The 18533-nt window shown below is 40.5% G+C and overlaps 2 protein-coding genes across 4 annotated transcripts in view; one reads left to right on the forward strand and one right to left on the reverse strand.

The window, feature by feature from the left end:
* STAB1 (stabilin 1) overlaps positions 1-5893 on the forward strand; it is a 100121-nt gene extending 94228 nt beyond the window's left edge. For 2 of the 3 annotated variants that reach the window (XM_079967206.1, XM_079967207.1), the window contains 6 exons: positions 73-192; positions 1624-1770; positions 1934-2053; positions 3165-3308; positions 4110-4220; positions 5175-5893. In XM_079967206.1, the coding sequence (XP_079823332.1) occupies positions 73-192; positions 1624-1770; positions 1934-2053; positions 3165-3308; positions 4110-4220; positions 5175-5231 (699 nt within the window). In that variant the 3' untranslated portion in view covers positions 5232-5893. The remainder of the gene's footprint in view (positions 1-72; positions 193-1623; positions 1771-1933; positions 2054-3164; positions 3309-4109; positions 4221-5174) is intronic. The other variant, XM_079967205.1, reaches the window with a different exon arrangement.
* Positions 5894-6045: 152 nt separating this feature from the next.
* NT5DC2 (5'-nucleotidase domain containing 2) overlaps positions 6046-18533 on the reverse strand; it is a 32733-nt gene continuing 20245 nt past the window's right edge. The window contains exons 8-14 of the mRNA XM_079967233.1: positions 18299-18401; positions 15821-15922; positions 14924-15005; positions 12868-12954; positions 11467-11607; positions 11154-11218; positions 6046-9862 (exon numbers count right to left, since the gene is read on the reverse strand). Of these exons, the coding sequence (XP_079823359.1) occupies positions 9601-9862; positions 11154-11218; positions 11467-11607; positions 12868-12954; positions 14924-15005; positions 15821-15922; positions 18299-18401 (842 nt within the window). The 3' untranslated portion in view covers positions 6046-9600. The remainder of the gene's footprint in view (positions 9863-11153; positions 11219-11466; positions 11608-12867; positions 12955-14923; positions 15006-15820; positions 15923-18298; positions 18402-18533) is intronic.

An 18533-nucleotide genomic window follows, 5' to 3' on the forward strand; every position in this document is an offset into this window, starting at 1 on the left:
GGGGGTGGCTGCTGCTTCCAAGAACAGAGCTATTCTTTTAGGCTGACCACCACGTTCCTTTCTCTGTTTCAGATGGTACTGGATTATGCCAATGCCACCCAAGAAGGATGGGAATTTTTTAATTTCCTCTCCACAGACATGACTTACAAAACTCTTTTTGTACCCCTGAACTCCGGCTTTCGAAAAAATGCAGTAAGAAATGCAAAACAGGACTTTGCGATATTATTATTTTGTACTTGCACTGCAGCCTTAAAGTGGTTTAGTTTTGGTTGAATGAATGCATGAATAATTGTATGGCTTATTTAACCAATGGTCATCACTGTCTACAATAACTGGTCAAATATAAGATCACTGAAGTAAACCGTTGTATCAAAATACATTCAAATCAGATTCCCATAAAGCAAATGACCTCCAAAAGAAAAGACTAGATTAAATGTTTATTCCTTTTTCCCATGGAGTCCTGAGAATTTCTGCGGTCTCAGGGAATAGAAGTTTGTAGCACCTTGGCCAAATTATTTCCAGTAGCACCTTAAAGACCAACTAAGTTAGTTCTTGGTATGAGCTTTCGTGTGCATGCACACGAAAGCTCATACCAAGAACTAACTTAGTTGGTCTTTAAGGTGCTACTGGAAGGAATTTTTTTTTGTTTTGGCCAAATTATGTTAGAATTATTTTGGGAAAGCCATGGCAGCTAAACCATAAATCTAATTTGTTGCATTGATAATGGCCTCAAAGTAGTTCTGAAACAAGGTTTCTATTTTAGAGGAGGAGACCTGCATTCCATACCCAAGTAAAGCCAGTGACATCAACTAGCCACAGACTCCCTGTTCTTGTGTCATTTAAATGTAAATGAAAGCTTTGCAGCAGAATAGCTTTGAAGAATGTCCTCTGAGCTGAGCTCCAAATTTATTTACTGAGGTTTAAAAATAAACTCTTTGATCTGATGGCAGAAGGTATTTTCAAGGAGGTGTTGAAAAAAGAATGAGTTTCTTTTCATGTTTTAAGTTTCAGAATGTGAAACATCCTCACAGCAGAGGAGACTGGCAACCCAGTCCGTGAAGTGTGGTAGGACAAAGAGACCCTAACTGGGGTCCAAACAATGAAGATAACATAGCTAGTTTTATATCACTAAACTGACCTCACTTGAACAGAAAGTAACATAGTCAACTTGTGAAGGAATGCAGAATTTGCTGTAACTACATGGCCAAGCACCAGGAGTTATATAACAGATGGCTCTTTGCTCAGTGAAGGGTTCCATGAATAGAAGGACACCATTTTAAAAAATCCTTCTCAATCCTAGGGAACAAACTGGAGGGGGGGCAGGCTCAGGGGCAGCGAAAGGGGGAATTAGTGAAAATTGCTTTCCCCCTCCATTCTGCTCACAGAGGCTTCCAAATGATAGACAAACCTTCTACGAGAGGAGAGATACAATTCAATATCTCTGTTCAATCCTTTCCAATGGCTCTGCCCCAGCTGTGCTTCTGTTGTGTGTATATATTTTGTTGTCATGCAGAGAGGTTGAACTGAAGGTTGCAATGAAGTTGACTATGGTTTTGTCTCTCCTCTTTTTCTCACCAACATCATAACTTTGAATGGAACTGAAACTCTTCTTTGTCTTACCAGTCTCTAACACTGAATGATCTAAAGCTTCATTCATCTGCGAGAGACGTGGCTCTGATGAGCTTCAATCTCACGTCTGGTGCCATTATACCTTCGCAAGCCGGATTCAACCTTTCCATTGCAGATTCCACGAATAACACCCGCTTTCCTGTAAGTATCTCACATGGATAACAACAGAATCAGCTTTACCTTTATGGATTTGACTGTGTAAAATGCTTTGCACCACATGCAGCAAATTTTATTTGCAATCCTTAAAGTCTTTAAATTGTAATTCAGTGGTTTAGTAATTTGATTTTCTTCACTTTTATTGCACCAGGGTTGTAAGATGATTAATAACTCAGTGATAGTTGAATGGGATATTCTGGCCTCCAATGGGATCATTCATGCTATTGAAGCACCTCTGATGGCACCTCAACTCGGGCAACTTGACCAGGTTGGTTATTAGTTGGTTTGTATTAATCTTTCAGAACTATCCTGCTGCAGAATAATCCAGTTTGCATCCCATTCATCTCTGCTTTACTACATAAGTAGGATTTAAATTTAATCTTTTAAGAAGTGATGTGCTTTGCAAATAATGATCAGCAGATTTGACTCTGTGTGTTCCCAAATCTATATATGGAGGCCATGTTGTTTAATTAACATGGATCTGATTGTAATTCCTTTTTTCCATAACATTTCAGCTTTTTAAGATTGTGCAGTTACTCATTTTACAGACGAAGATCCTGAACAACAAAATAAACCATATCCAATTTCACAAAACCTTTAAACGAAAATTCACCCCAAAACTAAGCCATAAAAATTACCTAGTTTCTTATGTTCAAGGCCAAAATGATACTATAAATGATACTATAACTATCCGATTAGCTACCCAGCAGTAACAGGATAACCAAAATTATGATCAAGATGCAACATTATATTGATTGAAGAGAAGGAAAGCTGCAGGGCTACTTGGGGGTTGGTCAGAAGTAAAGGTAAAGTAAAGTGACCCCTGACCATTAGGTCCAGTCGTGACAGACTCTGGGGTTGCAGCGCTCATCTCGCTTTATTGGCCGAGGGAGCCGGCGTACAGCTTCCGGGTCATGTGGCTAGCATGACTAAGCCGCTTCTGGCGAACCAGAGCAGCGCATGGAAACACCTTTTACCTTCCCGCCGGAGCGGTACCTATTTATCTACTTGCACTTTGATGTGCTTTCGAACCGCTAGGTTGGCAGGAGCAGGGACCGAGCAACGGGAGCTCACCCCGTTGCGGGGATTTGAACCGCCGACCTTCTGATCGGCAAGTCCTAGGCTCTGTGGTTTAACTCACAGCGTCACCTCTTCTTTATTGGTTGCTGCTTCCTGTCCAACTTCTCCGGCAGTTTTCTACAGCTTCACAGCAGGAAGCATGCCAACTCACCTCTTGCTCTGGTGGCTGTTATCATAATGATAAGAGTTTTCGGATTTGCTGTAGAACAGCGTGGCACTTAAAAAAACAATAGCTGCCTTTAACTAAGGCAGGACTCTAATCCAACATTTTGAAATACGAACAAAATTGCTTTTCACAGGTTGTTGGTGCTGTGAAATCACCTGCTGCTGTGACCATCAGTGTATCCATTGTAGTCTCCCTAGTACTGTGTGCAATGGTGGCTGGTGTGTCCTACATCTACCTCAAAAGGAAGAACCAAGGATTCCAGTTTCGCTATTTCAAGGTATCTTCGTCATGCATTTTGTTTATTTAAACCATTAATATACCACCTATCATAGTCTCTAAACGGTTTACAAGTCCTGCAAAGTGTCAGCTCTTCATTCATTACTCCCACAGACTTTCCACCTTCAATTATATGGATTAAGTGGGGAAATATCTTCTAATTTGTTGCATTCTCATTTCTGCTCACAGGCACCTGTAACATTGCATCCATGCCAAGTATTGGGAGGAATTCAACATAGCACTTAAAGTCCCTTAAGGGTGTACTAATTGTGCTAGTGGAATGGCTTGCACAGGAAGCCAGTACAGTTGGATGCGCAACAGATTTTATCTAGCCCTGATACTTCCTGTTGCTCAACCAGTTGCGCAACCAGCTTTTGTTTTTTTTATTTTTACGAGATTTATATCCCGCCCTTCATCCTAAGATCTCAGGGCAGTTCACAGAATAAAATACAGGATAAAAACAAGTAAAGATTTTTTTTTTTAGCAACTACTCTTTTTTTTTCAGGAAAATAATTAGTTTGATTAAAAGTTTCATAATTCCTCACATCCTACTCACATTGTAGCTTCAGTTATGCATAGGCAGGACAACTCTAGCTATCGGGTCATTTGGCCGGCCATGCTGCAGGTGTATATGGGATGAGGGAATCCCTTTGAACACTAATGAAAGAGCACTATATCAATACTAATTATTAAAGTTATAGACCAAATTGATGCCAGTGGTTTGTGCCTTTTGTAATTAATTAATCAGCTTTGCAGTTAGAAGGGCAGAGACATGCTTAGCCTATTTCTACTTTGCCTGTAGGCTGAGCTGGAAGATGACGAGCCTTCTCCCTGGGAGGAAAGAAGCCCACACTTGGTGTCCATTCCAAATCCCATTTATGGAGCAGACATCTCAATCTATGAGCCATTTGAGGTAAGACAACTGGTCTTTATATTTTGTTGATATATTTATACAAAGTGTAGTGAAGTTTTTCTAATTTCAACCTTTTCTACATTTACTGTCCATATATAATCAAAATTAATTAAGAAAGCATTTCTCATTAGTCTCTTAATTGAATCATTTAGAAGCCGCCTTGATTTTCAGGCAATCTGAAGAGGCATTGCTCCCCCAGTCTAGTGGCTGTAACTGAGTATCACAATAAATCAGCATTTATAATGACAGGAAAATTCTACCCTCCTTCTGGACTTGGCCACTCCCTTGCAGCACAGCTGCAACTTTGGAAGCTTTCCATTCCCTTTTCAATAAACTGCAGTTAAACTTTTTGCAAGAGCCCCCCCAAAACTGTGGCAAACCTTAACAACGCTCTATTTGAAGGAAACCAACAACTATGGTTTGTAGAACTAAGCCAGCTTCTTCAAGATTAGCTACAGTTTAGGGTTCAGACTAATGTTAAAATATGATTAATTCAAACCGGAAACAAATACTTCTGCTCTCCTTGCAGTCTCAGCAGAAAAGAGAGGGGAGCATGCAAGTTTGTGGGAAAGCTAGGTTGATTCCTGTGATCACAAACCATAGCCTATCATGGCATCTGAATACAAGCAAAGTTTTGCTTTCCATTCATCTTTCAGAAGGCGATCACCAAACTGGGATTGGCAGTACTGGTACTTAGTATATTGGCATAGTGCCGTTGATTAATCTTCAATAAAAGATCTAAAATGGTGAATTTAAGGCTGCCCAAAATGATTGCTTCCTTTGCTCTTGCAATGCGCACCAAGAAACAGATGGTCCACATGGCATATTTGTAGTGGAGAATTGATATTGTAGTGACCGGTTTGCTTGTACTACAGTAAGTTTGCAAAAGTCAAGCTTGTTCTCTACAGAACTCTTGTCAGATTAACTGGCCTAATATGTATTTGAATGTTTCAGGATTCTCTCACCGGAGAAGATTTTTCAGATGCCTTTGGAATTCAAGGTGACCAGTAAGCTGGAAACAACACTTTTCCAGAAGCTATGTAATTCAGAATGAGCAGAATATGGTTGCTATGGACTGCTAAGAAGCCTTGCCTGCCCTTTCAATGGTGACAAATTAACAAGCGGCTTGAATTGTAAATGTTTAACATACCTCAGTTCCATTCCTCTTCTCAAATACATGTGCAGGAAACGGGGGCCCATAGAGCTCATTGCCCTTGCATGCACACAGGGACTTTGGCAATTTTCTGTTTGAATGTAGCCCCCTTGTGCTGTTTTGGGTGTCAGGAATGAGTCTTTGGATGTCATAAGGAGTGGCAGTAGGAAGGTGAGGATGGAAAGTCATGTTGTGTTCTTTGGATTCTGCTCCTAAAACTTCAGGCTGAAACTTAGAGAATATGATGACTCTTGAATGTGTTTGGATCGGTGGATGCTGTGGAGAATCTTCAGTGGGCCAATAAAATCTGAGTTCAGTTAGATAACTTTACTCTGAAACTGCACTATGGAGCCTTCTGCCGATCCCTTTTTAAAAATGTTACTTAAAAGGCAGTTTGAAATAATACTGCCTGAAAACTGTAGGCCCATCTTTGTTTATAATCCTACTGAATTTATGTACTGTTCCGAGAATGACAGATGTTTGTAAATGAATGGGAACAAGCAAATGTTGTCAACCTTCATTAAGTGTTTGGTTATTTTGAACCTGAAGGTAGTTATTCAACACTTAGTAAGGATACATAATGGTGAAAAGGTATGTTCTGCTTTAGGATTGAGAGCCATTATTTAGTAATCCCCACACTGCCTAAGAGAAGACAATGTCAAGAGAAAGTCATTATCCCATGATGCAATACTTTATTTTTGTAAAAATAGTATATAACCAACAAAAGAAACATTCTACACTTGCAAGGTCACTTAGAACAAACCACAAATTCTGTGTAGTGTGGGAAAGAAGAATGAATGTTTGTGCAGATTGTTATGAAGTAGGCATGCAGGTGACAATAGGATGCTTGGTGAGCAGACCTGTGAGCCAAAACTATTTTACCTAGCTCGGACAAAATTTGACCAAATCATTATTTCAGTTCTTCAAGTTCTGAGCCATTTGACATTATACATAGTAGCCTACTTGTAATAGAATGAGGATAATGCTAACTTGAGCACCTTATGACACAGAACCTTAGAATTTTCTTGTAGCATTTTTGAAACCCAACCTAAGAATAATTTAGATAGAACAATGTCTGACAAGTAATCCAGTATCACTTTTTCTGCGGAATACAGTAAATACAATGGAAACAGTATAGCAAGTTAATTGGTTTCTCTGCCATTTCAATCTTACAGCTTTTTATTCAAATGCTCATTTCCTTCACCTAAACATCGAGCCAAACTGATATTATATCACTTAGGAAAACTAGCTGTTTAATATATTTCATGTTCAAAAGCTAGGTCACAGATGGCTTTATGATGCAGGAATGGTTATGGTTATGTTAGTTATTCATGTTATCTCTTCTGTGCAGTATAAAGTTAATTGGCACATTTAAAGCAGGCAACATTAATAAGGAAATGAGGTGACATCAAGTCATTAATAAGGAAATGAGGTGACATCACTTTGAATGGGAATGCCCAGCCTTTCCAGAAATTCTATGTTGGGCAGGGCTTATTCCCCCCCCCCCCCAAATTTCATTCTGGTTGACACCCCTGTAGGCATTCCACAGTGTTATGTGTTTGCCTACACAGTGCTTATCTGTTTTTAAAAGTCATCATGTTTGAAGACAGACTTGACATAGTTGAGAACATGTCAAAAGAGAAGAAATAACAATAAATAAATAACAGCCCTACATAATATATGAGCTTGCAGGACACATGCATATAACTATAGTTGTCATTAAATACAGTGGTACCTCGGGTTAAGTACTTAATTCCTTCCAGAGGTCTGTTCTTAACCTGAAACTGTTCTTAACCTGAAGCACCACTTTAGCTAATGGGGCCTCCTGCTGCCATTGTGCTGCCGCTGGGCGATTTCTGTTCTCATCCTGAAGCAAAGTTCTTAACCCGAAGTACTATTTCTGGGTTAGCGGAGTCTGTAACCTGAAGCGTATGTAACCCGAGGTACCACTGTAGTAGAAAACTTCAGAGAGGCCATTTTAAGGTATGTTTGTTTCCTTACTTAAGATGTGAATGATAAAGTGATTTTTTTTTTTTGCACAACTAAACTTAAGCCTATTATAGCTACAGAATAATTTATCAAAACACATTTTATAAACCAGCTCAGTGTGTTTGACTAATACGTAGAATCCTAATATAAATCCCTAAAAGAGTAAAATATAAGATACAGTACACAAAGGCCAGTATCCTAGTCTTAAACGACATCACTTTGGTACCATATACATGAGAAAGAGCAACAAAACATCTCCTAAAGCATCAACTACAGTGAAAACAATTTCTATAGCTTGACAGTAAGGTTGCTTTGGCATCGTGAGAATGCAATTTACCATGTCAATGCACAGTTCAGCTTAATTCCAGTTTTGAACTGCCATTTGTAAGACAAAATAGTTCTTGATTAGATTTTTAAAAAAATTGTGCGGGAATCATTTGGAGGAGCTTTATTTATTTATAGCCATACCTAAATTAGCCAGCATAAAACCCATTATAGAATTCAATCATATTGCAATACTTAAAAAATAAACACAGGTCCCCTGCCCAGCTTTTAATTTATACACCTGCAATGCTTATCAGAGCCAGCCCAAATGGACTTTGGTGAGTCTTCCAGGGAAAGATGTTTTATTAAATGGTATGTTTCTGATCTGCAGTAGCTGGGTACAAAAACAGGTATTAAGTTGAGGGTCAGGGGGCTCCATTATGATGAAATATAGAAAAGATGTGTTGCCAAACTAGCTTCGGCCCAAAATGTTTGCCTTTACCAATATATAGGAAACAGCCTTCTATTAAGTCAGACCAGTTGCAGGATTTTAGATGGGACATTCCTAAACATACAGAGAGCTTGAACATGAGGCTTTTTATATGCAGAGCAAGTGCAAACACTGGAACACTTCAGTTAACATGGTCCTGATAACTCACCACTTGTATTAGCTGATGCTTCTTCTGAGTAGTCTTTCAATGGCAGCTCCACCTATTGCACAGTGAAAGAGACCCAGGTTTACATCTCACACGAAGGAGAAAGCACCCGTGGCTTCAGCCATTGAACCCTAGGCTCACCTTTTGCAGCATGCTGGTGATAGATTGTGTCCTTCATCTGTGTCAGGCTAAAAAGTAGCAGATGCTTAAATAATACCCATTTGTTTCCATATTTTGATCTCAAGTTAAGAAATAGGTTTGAAATTCAAGCGACACTTATACAATGGTGAAAAGTAGTTTTTAGAAATATATGGGATGGTATATTTAATAGGGCTGATTGAAACATGCATGCACATCATGTGACGAGTGCAGCAGCTACGTTCATTGTTGAGCCATTGCAAAGCTACCACATCAGCTGACCACAAACACAGTGCTTTCCAATGGTCAGGTCACACATTGTGCTATGAGTCAAAGTGTAATCAAGTGGTACATGTGGACCAGTCCACGTTCTAGCAGAAATGCACACTACTTATTGTGAAATCTCACTATGCTCCCAGCAGCAGTCATTGATCTACCGGGTGAGAAACTTTGCTTGTTTAGCCCTTCTGGGTCATGCTCACAATAAGCTCTGTTGATCACTACATTTGTACATAAAACTGAATTGGCTATATGTTGTTTATTATACTGTGCTCAGTTGTGCAAAGATACACAAGCTAGCACCTTTGAATTTATAACCTAATCAAGTGTTAATCTAGCACATTCTGAGCTGCTGGCAGTTATTAAAGTTTAAAATTCTTTTGCCAAGGATTTAGAGTGCATCTCAGTGCTAGTGAACCAAAAGTAATTCTGGCTTAGGTCTTAAGAATATAAATGTGTCCACATTTTAGTAGGAATACATCCAGAGCTATTTGCCAATATAATCACAGCTAAGTCACATCTAAAGTCTGGGTAGAGACATGGACAAATAGGGCTTTATAGTATCAACAAGTTCTGAGAATATCATCGGATCACGGCTACACAGCGCACAAACTCTGGATCTACACAAACGTTTTGGGTAGAATCTCGATGTAGAAGGAACTACTTTATGGAGACAGTGCACAGGAACCTAATTCACCTTTGGACTTCTTATCAGTGAAGCATTTCTAAGACATAATTTGCACAGCCTTTTCACTCGTTCATCTTGAGTATCTATTAGGAAGTGCTGGGAGGCAAAGGACAGCAATAGGCACACACTGTAACCAGGTTGCAATCTAAGGCTAAGCTGCTGGGCCCTTCCTATACAACAGCTGTATTGCAGCAGTGGGACATACACATCCTTTCACCGGATGTGCACCATTTCCTCCAAGAATGGAGTCTTCATGCAACCAGTGCAGAGCTGGTCCATCCAGAGGGGAGCTTCATGCTGCAGAGGAGTGCGCCGGGGGTAGAAGGTGAAGTTGACATCATAGTTCAGCAGGCAACTGATGGATGCCATGTAGATGTCAGAGAAACGGATCAGTCTTCGAGAAAAGTAGGTCGGGTTGTGGAAGGTTCGAAAGATGCTTCCAAATTGGGGGTTAAAAAGATTCTTCGAAAGTGACCTGGAAGGAAATTATTTGCTATTAAGCCATGAGAACAGAAACCCTTGAAAACGTCTGGGGGTTTGCACAGACAGGCGGAGAACCCCCCCCCCCAACCCCAGGCGACACCCGAGTGGAATAATGATTCAAGACAATGTGTTATGGGATTAAAATTTTGGCCACAACTTTATTAAAGCTTCAGATGTAGGGAGACCTTGGCTTAGGCATTGGGCGTTTATCCCTCCCAGTCCCTGGTCGGGGATCTGGGGAACATCAGGGTTATCCAGAATGTGTGGGAATTGGGCTGGCTCTGGAGAACGTTTGTTCAAGCAGCGAGCCCGCCTCCCATTTTGCCGCTGTCGCAGGGGAGAGCAATGGCAACCTATTGGCGTATGGCCAATGCCTCCCCTCAAAACAACCCCTTTAACGGGGAATCCTGGGATCGCCACTGCAGGAGGGGCGTGGGTCACCGCTTCACACCCCTCCCATTTAGGGAAGATAGACTAAAGGATTCCGCCCAATGCCTGAAACCGCCAAAGTTGTGACGTTTTGCTACGGGGAAGGCAAAACCTGCCAATGCAGGAAAATTCCTTTCCGGCTATCCAACAGTGACCATAATGTAGCAGCGCAGTGTAAAGAAGAGGTTAACCTGCAAAAGAAGGCTTAACTGAGGGAGGGCAGGGTGGGAGAAGCTCTGAAGCCGACTGAGAACTCCCAGGTAAGTTCCACCCATTATTGTGTGGGCAGGGCGATCCCTTCTGGCCAACTCTCTCCTGGGATTGGGTAACTGGCAGAGGTAGGCGGCTACCTCCAGGTGTCCAGCCCGGCGGGGGGGGGGGGCGAATCCAAGCTATACTGCTGGAAGCTGCATGGGATCGGGGGGAGGGGCTGCATACGACCACGCATTTGATGTGGGGAGCGGTCATTGGGTTAGCTACTCAGAATTCCTCTGCTGTGTTTGGCCAGTAGATTAGTCTGTTTAAGGGAGCACCCAGCATCCTCTTCAGAGCTTGCTAAAAGCTTTTCCTGCACCTCTTTAAGTTCTGAGAGACAGATGAGGAGTGCCTGACATGTTTGTCTTGCTACTTCACCTGCCCTTAAGTAGGCCACCTGCACCCCTGAACTGTGTTCAGTATAGAAGCAAAGCAATATTTGGGGATTAGCATACTATGAAAATGCCTTTTTAAGTGACAACTAGTTCCTAATTAAGTGCGAGATTTGTGTTTGGAATTTATGTAATAATGCAATGACAGTTTTCTCTTTTTTTGAGGCGGGGAGGAACAGACGACAATAAAAAAATATCAAGACCCACCTAATTTCCTGTCGTTCTTTCATCCATTCCAGTAGCACCTGCCTAGATTCTGCATCTTGATACATCTAAAAGTAAAAAAACAAAAAACAAAAACCAAGATGTTTGAATATTGAACATATCTGAATATCAGGCTAAATACATGATTTAATACTTATGAAGGTTGCAGTTTTACATCTCCTTTCTTCAGAGAAAAGAAATACAAACAAGGAAATATAGCCAGGAAGTTGGCTTAGCTAAGGTTAGGGTGATGGCAAGCCTAACCATAATCATGCTAGGCAACTACCTAATAAAATCACCATTTGGTCTATTTTACCTGCATTCTCTCCAAAAGTCCTGTAAGAGCCTGCTGCCAAGTCAAAGAGTGCATATATTGTTCTGTATTAATGATTCGGATTTCCGTCTCAAGTTCTGGAACAATGGCACCTGTCCTCCAACCATGCCGCAGCATGAGATCCTAAGAAAGAGGGAGGGAAGGGCATAGCATACGATACTGTGATGCAGCCTTGTAAATAAGCCCACAATACACATTTTAATAACCCTGGCATACTGATAAATCAGTTCATAGCCTGAAGGAAACAGTTTTTCATCCAGTTCTTACTCGCCAACAAAAAGCAGGAATGCCACTATTCGTTGTTAGCTTTTCTCTTTATCCTATAGTCTACTCTTTTCTTTCTCACACCATTTAGTTGAAATATGTTTGTAGATGACAGCATCTGCAACTGCAGGCTAGGGAGTCTACTCAAGGCCAGATCATTCCCAAAAGCAGTCAACCACTCATGCAGACTTGGTTTTATTCCCCTTAATGAAAAATATATATACCCTGCCTACCAAAACATGAAGATAGCATACAAAAGATACAATATACTCCAAAAACTATGATGTCAGATACGATAAAAGTACCCAATAAAACCATTCAATAAAAGCTCTGCAGAGTTTTTCCTAACAGCAGCCTCGGCAAGGAAATCAGCTTGAGTATAACTGAGCCAGTGCACAATGTCAGCTGGCAGGCTGGAGCTCTTCAGATGTACATGTAAAGAGATATAGCAGAATAGAATCCTATGCATCGTTATTACAGAACAAGTTCTACTGACATCAGTGGGCCCTAGTATTTTTGACTAAGCATGCATAGCAATGGGCGCCTGTCCAACAGAAACACCCTGCATCCCTCCGCCCCATCCAATTTTCTGGAATGGTTCTTGCAAGGTGCAAGGGGTTGCTGCCAGAAGGAAATAGTGCCTCTCTGCTCATAAAGTATAAGGCAGATCTTGGCCAAGCAGAAAGGCAAGAAGTGGTGGGAGGAAAAATCTCTCATTTTGCAAGTTGCCTTTAGAAAAATAAAGTTAAAAATAGTAGACAAAGTTGACACGGGCGGGGGGGGGGGGGAGAGATCCAACAGTTACTTTTTAAACTGTTATTCTTAAAAATGGTTATGTGCCTTAAAATGGCAGACTAGAAGAAGAAAATATTGGACCTTTTGCAATAAACCTGATGCTGGTATGGGTTTCAAATCAGGACTGGCTAAAAAGGAACCACCTATGCAATGGGAGTTGATCATGCTGAACATTGAAGAATCAAAGCCATAGTGTGGGTGTCTTCCACAAATATATCCCAGAGCAACAATACTGAAGAATGAAGCTGTCCTTGGATTTTGGTAGCAAGCAGAGGCCACTAAGTAGCACTGAGATAAAATTCCAAGTGGGACTGGAGTACTTACTGCAAGGTCGCTGTACAAATGGTCACCAAAATAAAGGACCTTGGACCCACGCCAGCCTGTTAGCCGCAGAAAATCAAACAGATTGCCCTTGAAACATAAGAGGAACAAAAGAATGTGAGAATAAACTTAAATATCTGGTTTCTTCTTGCAAAGAAAAACAGTGTGTGCCGGTCTTGAAAAGGTCAAAAAAATAAGTCTCTCATTACTTTGATTTTTCTACAGAGCCAAGGAAACAAAGAGAAAATATTTGTTCAGAATAAGCTGCTTATTAAAAAAAACATCCATGGGTAAAAGCTTAAGGAGTTCTCACGGGAACTTTGTCAAATTAGGGGAAATGGCGACTTTGGAACGCTAGATTTATAATCTCATCATTCCTACAAATTCATATCTTGCACATTGGTTGTATTCAAGGAACCATTCCTAAATTTATAGACTAACTGATCCCTAAGTGTGGTGAGTTAAGTTCTTATCTAATTTAGCCTCACTGTAGCTTTGTACGACAATCCACTGCTACTCCAATACCACAGTTGAAAAACTACAAACAAAAAGGGGTTGTATCCCGAAAGCAATGGGACTGATGTTAGTAATGATTAATTTTGGTCCCATTACCTTAAATGGGTCTGCTTTAAAGCATAGCTAAGTCATGATTCATGTTAGTGATTTGCTATGTGCTGAACATTAATTTCAAGATAGTCTAGGCCCAATTTCAATATGCTATTCCCAGGGCCCTCAAAGTGGGACACAGGCTACCTTATAAAGGTACACTTACTTTTTTGCAGTAACCATTATCTGTTCCTAAGCTTCTCCCACTGGCCCAACTTCTGTATGTTTTGACTGGGCTGCAAGGCAGATCTGTCCTCAGATATCCTAGCAGCAAAACACAGGCTGCTGGGTTCCCTCCACTATTACTCATGCTTCCTAATGACTCCTGACATGACCAGAACTAGACTTCCATCATCACTGACGTCAATCCCAACCCATCACATTCAAATTCACGCAGGATGAATGAATGACATTTTTTGCTGTTTAAAAGATCATCCCAATTCCAACTTTAGGAAACTTTCCCAACATTGGCATGCCTAGTAAGAATGGAGAAATGTGTTAATTTCAGAGGGAATTTGTTGTCAACCACATATGCACACACCAATAATCATCTCCCTAACTATGACAACCATTCAAATGTTTGTGCTGGGAAGGTTTTAACATATCGGATTCTAAGACAAGAGTCTGGTAATAAAGACATCTGGGAAAAACATAACTAGGAAACTGTGGGTCAAAATGATTTCCCTACTGGGACACTTTTACCCATGTATTAGGTCACATATGGTATGAATATACAGAGCCTTCCTCATCTTCCTAGTCTCATCCACACAGCATTCTATTAACAAATCCTGAAGATATTTAGCCATATTATGTTTGTTTGGATGATGCTACAGCCATTGTCCAATTGGCACCATATTGTTATGTCCGAAATCATTGACTCAGCAATGAAATACTTTGACATTATAATTCTGAAGGCCTGATTTGATCACAGCACTGCCTCAGAACCATTTCTGAATTTTAGAGAGCTCAACTGCGAATCACATAAAGTGGGTTACTAACAATTTTTTGTGATATCTTCTACTGATCAATAATCTTCTAGCCTTCCTCAAAAGATTTTTCAAGACCCTGCTAACTCCTAGTCTACCTGTGGAACAAGACAACCTCATCTACATATTAAGATAGGAAAACAAAATCTTGCTCGACTGTTTTCCTTCAGAAACAATGGGATGAAATCATTTCAAAAGAACAGGACAAATATGTTCATGACTTCAGAAGGGTAATTATCCACCTCAGCTTTTATCTTATGACATATTTGCATCACAGTTCTAAGAATGGGAGATTCTAAGAAAATGGAAATAAAGAAGCTATGAAAAAAGTATAAAATTTGAAGCTTTTGAAGAAGAGTAGCAAATACCTATTTCATGCTTGCTCACATACTTCAAAGTGACTCAAAAAAGTTCTAGTATCCTTAAGCTAAGCCATGAAGTGATAAGATACTGTTAAGTAGTCTTACCTGTTTGTAAATTTTCCCCTTTTCCAGTTTGCTTATTTTATCCCAGTGAAGTGAACCTTTTTCATCCATTTTCCTGAAGGGTCTACAAAAGTCAAACAACTGCTGTTACAGGCCTGCAAACGAGCGAATCTTGCTATGGAAACTTGAATTAAGATGACAAATGGGAAGTGATTCCTTAAGTCACTTTGTGTTAAATCATCATTAGTTTTATTATGTGAACTGTTCAAAAGTTTGTTAATGAAAGCAGCAGGAGGAAAGAAATTGGCCCATTTATTCACAACAGTTTGCATAATGAAAATGTATGGTCTGTTTTAAGAGAAAAAAACAGCCACTGCATGCTTTCTTTTTCTAGGATGTTAGGGACTCAATATATATAACCACTTCAGCACACATGGCAGCTGGGATAGAGGAAAAGGTGTCCTAAAAATAGTTATTTGACTTATTGTACATGGATGCTTGACGTCAATGGCTTGCATTACACACAATATTAAAGACTTCAAATACTCTGCAAAAGGGCAGGGAATTAACATAATACATTTCTGTACAATTTGACAAACAAGCAGTTTTAGAAGAAGGAGCTTGGGTTGATCTGGCCAGAATTTGAAAATGCAAAAAAGTAATTTGGCATCTTGAAAGGAAACCCGGTACTGCTAACGAACAGCTGCTGTCAAAACATGGCAACTGCATACTTAATTCCTCTCGTCCCTCACCCCACCAGTCAGGATTCCTGCCCATAGCCTGACTTCAGGATGTTCCACATTCCTGGCTCTGCCCCCCTTTATCATCAACTAAGGATGTGGGGCAGAGAAGCACCGAATCTGCAGTTGCCATTTTGTCTAACAGCTGCAAAGTTAAATGTAATATGTAGGTCTAGTATACTACAATCACAAAACATACTTGCGTCTATCAGTGAAGAAATTCGGCTTATCTGCTTGAACAATGACCATGTCGAAAAGGTCTCGCCAGTTCTTGCCAACCATGTGCTTCATTCCTTTATCACTGCAGACAAAAACAGGGAAAGGTTATTTCGTTTAATCCAGTGCATGGTACTCTAGAGAAAGATTTCATTTTGATCTGATGAAAGACATGGATTATCTGCCAAGATTTTTTCTTTTAAAAAAAATAATTCTAACCTGCCTTCCTAACAGCACAGCAGGAGCTGAGTTTTCTTAGGGCTTACTGTTCGTCTAAACAAAGATGGGGTCCACAAAATGATTTTTCCTCCCTTTACTCTGAATTCCAGAAGCAGTCAAGGCAATAATATAAAATTAATGTCATTAGCACAAGGACTTTTGTGTGTGCAATGAAACTCTTATCTGCTCTCCTCCTCTGTGCCCTCTAAAATTGTTCTGGTGGAGCTTCCCAACGGTCTAGAATGTTTTGGGGAGGCCATTATTCCATTGTGCAAGTGTAAATCCTTGAATTAATTGAACAAATGTACTGGATACTGCCCCAAGCCTTCTTACTTCTTCTCTGGGTACCTCCAAAATGCAGACCAATCCCAGAAGGGAGCCTTTCTCCATGCTCAGGAAAGGGTTGGGGTTTTGCCCTCAGTACTGTGCTAGGCTTCAGAAGCAGTCAAAAAGTAAGAAAGCTTCAGTCCATTTACATGTGTTCATTAGGCTGTCTTCAATACATACACTGTTCTTAATGTTCTGCAACTTTATTTATTTATTTAAGCAATTGACGTAGCAGTGTATAAGGAGGTTACAAAAGAGAAAAATATTAACTATGAAAATCAGTAAAGTTTTAATGCTTTTAAAACTGTTCACCAAGCACCTCAAGTCTGACAGGGTAGACCCCTGTCAGATCTCAGAGGCATTCCAGAGAACTGGGCCCACAGTTCTGAGCACACAACCTCTGGTGCATGCAAGCCAAGAGCAGAATTCAACTAAGTTGTCGTGTGCACAGAACAAGGTCTGCTAGCGCAATGGGCCGTCTTCTCCCTCTTCCCTGCCCTGCATCCCCCAAATATGTCCTGGAGGAAAACCCAGAACAGACTTAGGGAGTGTGTGAGGGCCCCATAGGAGAAAAGTCTTGTTGTCCCTATGTTGAATTCCACTCCATGTATCAGAGCCACAAGGGCCAACTAACAGCAACTCCCCTGAAGACCTGGGTGATCAGACAGGATAGTTAAGGAATCAGGTGGTCCCCAAGTTGTTAAGGCCCTGTGAATTAAATTATTCTCCAATCCTTCCCTGCCTGAAGTTCCCCATGGCTTCTGAGTTCAGCTTGACAAGACCTCAACCATGCCTTTAGGCTAAAAGGTTCATACTGGCTAGTCCATTCGTGAACTAGGCTAGGAAGCCAGGACGGGTGTCACTTGCTGCATAACACATGCAGCGGCAAACATGCATTTGCCACCATATTACATGTGAAGAAGGCTTCAGCATTTTGAGGGCTTCTGCGGAGGTTTCTTAGAGAGGCACTTGGTACTTAATTCGTGAGATAAATGGCTCCAAGTCATTTCCAACCTAGATCAACAACAGAATAGCACCTTCAGTTCTGCAAAGGCACGGATGGAGAACATGTTCCATTACCAAAGTCTACAAAAAACACCTATTATGGGAGAGTTGATTTTCTTAAAAAGGAGTTTACTATAGAATCTGAAGGCTTTGGCCCATTACCATCTATTCATTAGGTTACCTATAATGCATACAATGTTCTATTTTATTGCACAATCCTTCCCTACATGAAGATGGGGTGCATCCAGAGATCCCATCAGAGCCCAGTTGCTTCTCACTTTGGCACGTGTGGAAGCACCACACACCCCCAGGACATTATAGAAAACAGGGTGCCTGTATTTACCTTCTCTATCCCCAGCCAGCCCTTTCCTTTGTTCCAGTAATTCAGATCCATAGCATGAGTCACTCACAGCAGGCAAAAAGGGAGGGTGAGTTGGAAATATCAGAGGCACACAGACCATAGAGTTTAGTCCACATGCACCAATGCATACCAAGGTGGGACAACGAAACAGACCTTGCGCATGTACCAGGACAGAACTGTGCCCCTAGGAATGATTACAATCACTTTTCAAATTTAACTTTGCAACCACAGAACTAGCAATGCAGTTTCTCCAGTTTCACAGTCATGTACAATACTTTGCTAAAACTTGCTGTACTTGTTTGTAATGGTATGATTACGTTGTTAACTGAACGCCACCATCACCTGATGGTGAAAGCAGGGTAACAAATCAAATACACAAATAGATCCTCATGTTATTATAACAATAATAAAATCTTATCTTACAGCAATTAAAAATGTTTACATAAGAAAGCTGCTATCCAGATGGCCTACACTGAACAGTTACTACTGTCATTTAACATTTGCACATAAGCAACCATTTCATCAAGATGCATAAGAGATGATACTCACACAAAGCTAAAAGGACTGTTTGTGATAAGAAATAGTTTTTTGTTATGGTTAACCAGTCGATTTAGGACAGCATAAGTTTCATCTCCATGAAGAATATATTTTTCTGCAAGAAACAGATTAAGCTAAGCATAATGTAGAAGTACACAACACTATGACAAAAAAGAAGAAAACATTTAGGCAAATTTCAGTTTGGTGGTTCAAAACCATTAATCTAAAGCCATTAGATGCTAGACAG

Source organism: Podarcis cretensis, assembly GCF_951804945.1.
Source record: "Podarcis cretensis genome assembly, chromosome: 2".
NCBI lineage: Eukaryota > Metazoa > Chordata > Lepidosauria > Squamata > Lacertidae > Podarcis > Podarcis cretensis.